Source organism: Spea bombifrons, chromosome 12 (assembly GCF_027358695.1).
Source record: "Spea bombifrons isolate aSpeBom1 chromosome 12, aSpeBom1.2.pri, whole genome shotgun sequence".
Taxonomy (NCBI): Eukaryota; Metazoa; Chordata; class Amphibia; order Anura; family Pelobatidae; genus Spea; species Spea bombifrons.
The window spans coordinates 14920681-14926042 of NC_071098.1; the positions used below are offsets into that span (position 1 = coordinate 14920681).

At 36.1% G+C, this 5362-nt stretch overlaps 1 protein-coding gene across 1 annotated transcript; it reads left to right on the top strand.

Annotated features, from left to right (window-relative positions):
* The first annotated feature begins 745 nt into the window (after positions 1 to 745).
* LOC128470278 (indolethylamine N-methyltransferase-like) lies at positions 746 to 3600 on the top strand. Its single transcript, XM_053452144.1, has 3 exons — positions 746 to 896; positions 2475 to 2682; positions 3034 to 3600. Exons 1-3 carry the CDS (start codon positions 749 to 751, stop codon positions 3467 to 3469), a joined length of 792 nt encoding a protein of 263 aa, XP_053308119.1. The 5' UTR covers positions 746 to 748; the 3' UTR covers positions 3470 to 3600.
* Positions 3601 to 5362: the final 1762 nt, after the last annotated feature.

The window sequence follows — 5362 nt, forward strand, 5'->3', positions numbered from 1 at the left end:
AAGAACTGATGTTTTAGTGCAAACAGAAACAGTACTATTTCTAATTTTATCACTGTCAATGTACAGGATTATTGGGAAAAACAATGAGTCAGCACCTCTATTATGTCTTGATCTGTCCTGCTGATGTGAGCTCTGGGTGGCACCTCTTTGTGTGCCCGGGGCGTAAAGCTGAACCGTAGCCATCACAGATTATAGCATTGCTAATTTAATAAATTAATATAATCAATTATGATATTATCCATTAATATCATCCAAAAATGTTTTGTCTTGAACATCTCTCTCATCAGCAATCTGGTAATTCATGGGTATACAGATATAATTTAATCATGAGGAAATTCATATGAATAGTAATGATAAACAGATTTGCAGTTTATTTAGTGTACAGAAATGAAAATATAGGCGTTTGGATATGCAAGATTTAATTAAAGATAAAAAGTACTGCCAAGAGTGTTTAATTTGAAGTGTTTTGCCAGAACAAAACAAGCCAGAGGGAGAATTCTCATCAAGGCACTGAGAAGGAACACTCCCTGCCACCAAGCCCAGTATAAATGAAATCTAGATTATAAAATACTCCTACAAGCAGAATCGAGCAAGTAAAGTAACTCAATGCCTGACGCTGTATGGGAACAGTTATTGGAATATTGAATAAGCTCTGTTTGCCATCGTTGTTCTTTTAACATTTTTACTTTTTGCAATTACTTTTTGTTGCAGGAGTAACTGTACTGTGAAAAAGGCAGACAAAGTTACAATGGAAACCTTTACAAAACAAGAAACTTACATCCGGGAATTTGATCCACATGATTACTTTGACACATATTATAGTCCAAAAGCAGGAGCTTTATCTGGGGAATGGTTAAAATTTGCCTTAACAAACCTCCATGAAGCTTTCTCTCAAGGTAAAGTAAGAAATTGCACTAAATGCTACTTAATTGTACCTCACATTTTTATATTGTACTCAATAAATAAATATATATATGTAAGCAAGTCATGCAAAAAAACTAACTTTTAAAAGTAATGTTTGAATTAATATACTCAGTCAAAATATATATAGTCACCTGCTACAAATATTGCTACCAAGTGTTTTTTAAGTGGCATCTTTACCATTTCTGTTAAAATATGTGATCTGTTGGCGCTAAATTACAATAATAATAAAAAATGGTACCCAACCAACTCCATTAGGGCAATTCTATTAAAAAGGTTTTCGTTGTGGAATATCAACAATAGCTTTCACAACTGACATGTATAACTATTTCTATAATCTCGTATACATTGCGGGAATTAACTGTAATACACACAGCTACAGAAACATGCATTTTAAAGAGTTTTTTAATACAATGTTTGGTTAAGTCACCTATTACAACATATTTTCGTATTATTCCGTTATCTGTTACTATAGATTAATAAGTGTAATTCACAAACGTGGAAATTTGCAGGAAAGGTAAACATTTCAATGATATTTTACTTTTAGTGCTGATTTATTTTTACATTTAAAAGCTTTAATTAAAGCTAATTTAATGTAACCATTGCAGCCCCATGCTGTTGCTCGGGCTGCTCTGATCAGTACATTGTACTTCTCAGATTTTTTTTTCTCTTTTTTGTGGGGAATTATATTTTATTAGTCAGTTAGGTGGGTAATTGGTAGGATAAGTGGATTAATGTTAGGTTGGGAATTATAAATAAAATCAAAATAATTATATAAAAACACAATAAAAAATACAGATATAGTTCTGCATTCAAAATGTCCCTAAGGTATACTGTGGAGGAGTCATATGCCATTCTGATGTTTAAATCAGACAATGCAACGGCCTCAGATATTGAGCCGATTTTATTGACAGTTACAGTTCAGGGGTCTCTGCTACGAGGCCAAACCCTCCCACAAATCGGCCAACAGACTTTTTGTCCAAAATATGTGGGCTCACATTCACTCACACTCTCATTCTTGTTCACCCTACCTTCTCTGCTGGTCTCTTCTGTGTCTGCATCTTCTTCTACATCTTCTATCTTTTATCTTGTATCTTCTCCATTCACTTCTCTCTCCTGTCTTCTATCTTTGTCCGCATCTTCGTGGACATAACCTGGCGGCATTGGAGAATCAGGGAGAGAATTCCATTTAGGCCAAAATGACAACGCTTTCGGTGAGGTCCTCAGCCACCATTGGAGGACCTCATTGGAAGCTGCCAGGTTTGTGTGTAGAATGTTTTCTCCTATACCACACACAATTGCAATATTGGCAAACCAATAGTTAGGTTGGAAGTTATAAAAAAAAATACATTTATAGTTCTGTGTTCAAAATGCCTCACAGGAGGTGGCGGCTTATGTCATTCTGGTTACGCAGTTCAAGTTCTCAAATTTGTCATATATCTGAACTGTTTGGGCTGAGTTTGTACTTTCAATCTGCACTTGGTAAACCATAAAAGGTTATTTTTATACTTCATTACATTATATTACAATCAGTACTTTAATCTTCTAAATAGGTGGTGTCAAAGGAAAAAATCTGATCGACATTGGTGCCGGCCCAGCCATCTATCAGTTACTAACGGCTTGTGAGGTTTTTGAGACCATAATCACCTCTGATTTTCTTGAGCAAAACCGTACTGAGCTCCAAAAATGGCTGAAAAATGAGCAGGGGGCATTAGACTGGATGGAAATAGTCAAATTTGTTTGTAACTTAGAAGGAAACAGGTATGGGCATTTGGATTTCAAATCAAAATAGCAGTAAAACAATTGAAAACATGGAATTATATAATTTGATGGCAAACTCCACAGTTCTTTTTTTATATCATTTAGTTTGAATCTTAAGAGTATCTTGATCCTTATGGAGTTGAGGTCTCCAGTACTGTACACAATATTTCAAGGGAGATCTGACCTCTATATAGGACAGGAAAGACTACCTCCATGATTCTGCTAATACGTAAATAATGTTTCACTGTATTTGTTTGTATCCACTACTTAACACACAAAATTAGCATATAGTTCTATTAGCATTCTGGGTACACAAGAGGCTAAGTAACAATGCACATTTTCTTTTCATAGTGAGAGCTGGGAGAAAAAAGAAGAGAAACTCCGTAGAACAGTGAAACTGGTTCTAAAATGTGATGTGCTAAAAAGGAATCCATTTGAGCCCCTAATTCTACAGCCAGCCGATTGTATAATAAGCTGCCTTTGCTTGGAGGCACCGTGTCAGGATGTGGTGTCCTACTGCACGGTCTTGAAAAATTTAAAGGACTTGCTAAAACCTGGTGGTCATATTCTAATACAGAGTGCCCTAAATAGCACATTCTATTTTGTTGGTGAAAAAAGATTTTCTTCATTGAAATTAACAAAGGAGGACCTTAAGAAGGTTTTTGAAGAAGCAGGTTATGAAATTGAGAAAATTATAGTTGCCCCACGTGAGGATATGTCAAGAATGGACATTAGTGATTACGACAGCTATTACTATGTCCATGCCCGTAAACCACTTACTGCATAAACACAGCACCATGCCTTACAATTGTTCATGTCTGACATTGGGCAACATATATATTGTATTCAATGTGACACTAGGTAAACAAGTGTGCTTTAACTATAATCCATTAATCATTCGCAAGGGTTTGATCAACATGTTAAAGACAATAAATAGTTGCAAGCATGCAGTACAAAATATAATCTTTATAAATATCCATCCTTCACTGTTTTATTAAATTCCATGTGACACTTCTATAGTTCTTATTTGAAGGTGCAATATTTCCAAAAACATCGATTTTTCTTTTATTTTCCTGCTTGTTAAAACAACCCATATGAAAAAGATCAACTATGTGAGATATAGGTGAGTTATGGTGTTAAATAACATTTTAGAGAAAATATGTTAACCATGTGCCCTCAATAGTTAACCCTGAGTGCAGGGGTTGGGACTCATTTTTCCTAATGGAAAGCCTTACGTTTTCCTGGTATGTTTATTTTATGCATATAAGCTTTAATAGGCATTCATTTTCACACTCTGCTTAACTCTGTGTTTAAGTATACTTTTGTGATTTTTAATAAATAACTGTCATTGAATTCTTAGTCCTTTCGTATAACTACGGTATATAAAAGGAGACAACCAGGTTGATCAGGAATAAAGCTCTTGTAACAGCAAGTACAAGGAATTATTACCTAGTGGCTGCCTTTTGATATCAGTCACTCACACATGAGTACACAGTCCAAACTACACAAGCTGTATGAGCTTTGATGATCTAACAGTTCATTCCATATTTCAGTTTGGATGACCCAAACCCAGCGGTTGCCTATTAATGTCCGTAGCATGTGGAATATCAGCTAGCAGTGTGATGACAAATTTCGACATAATTAAACCAAGGAAAACCTCCAAAAGTGTTGTATGCTTCCAAGACTGCATCTAAATGGCGAAAAAAGCTGAACTCCTCTCCTAATGTCTCTCACAATAAACATTGGAAAATATGCAAAATGCTTATAACCAATTGTTAAATGACCTAACCACTGGCCTACCCCTTTTCTCATACTTATGTTTTAATAAACATTCCTTTGAAGAGAGGAGCAAAAAAAATATATCTTTTTATTAGTCATTCCAAATGCTTTCCTTTATTGTCTTATGTAAATCAAATTATTAATTATTAACACTAGCCTCAGTATTCACCGAGGCCTGAGCTGGGCCAGAACCTTGTAAGCCTTTTAATACTCCAACTAATGAACATACTATTTAATTATTTTTTAAAATATTTAAATATCACTAATAAAGCACTTACCCCATCCTGTTCCGGCTTTGCCTTGCTCCAACTGTGCAACCTTCTCTTGTCCTCGCAGACCTTGGTAGCGACACTCCTTGAGGCCTGCACACCTGGTCTTACTGCATACAATCTTTTTCCCTTGTTGAATGAGAACCGAGCCTTTTCTGTCTTGGCATCTCCTTCATTGGCTTTCTTACGGTCTATCCTCGTCTTCTGACATCATCCCGACGTTTGTACCGCCTCTTGTGGAATTTCTTCCAATTCAAACGATACCTCCTCCGACCCAAGCTCCCATATCTCCACCCCGACTTCAGCCACTTAATTGACCTGACGACAACGAAGAACATTGTCAGGGTCAGAGGAAGATTACAGGCAGTTCCTCAGTTCCTCTTCGTTACTCCTTCCCTTTGCTTGATTATGCAGCATATTCAACGGCTCTTCCATGGTGCTACTCATGGCTCTCCTGCTTTGTTGCTACACACCAGACTCGAGGTCAGCGCAGACAGGTCAGCAGTTTCCTTTGGGCTAATTACACACCACCTGTTTATAATCAAAATTGTATTATTAGCAGGTTGACCACAGCTTCTAAGTCTTTTTAAATGGTTTTATTTGTTAGAACAAAGTAATATACATACAGCACT

Excerpts from the sequence above, each read along its gene's own strand:
- LOC128470278 (XM_053452144.1), top strand. The coding sequence starts at position 749 with ATGGAAACCTTTACAAAACAAGAAACTTACATCCGGGAATTTGATCCA. Across the intron at positions 897-2,474 it reads CCATGAAGCTTTCTCTCAAG|GTGGTGTCAAAGGAAAAAAT; the intron begins GTAAAGTAAGAA and ends TCTTCTAAATAG. Across the intron at positions 2,683-3,033 it reads TGTAACTTAGAAGGAAACAG|TGAGAGCTGGGAGAAAAAAG; the intron begins GTATGGGCATTT and ends TTCTTTTCATAG.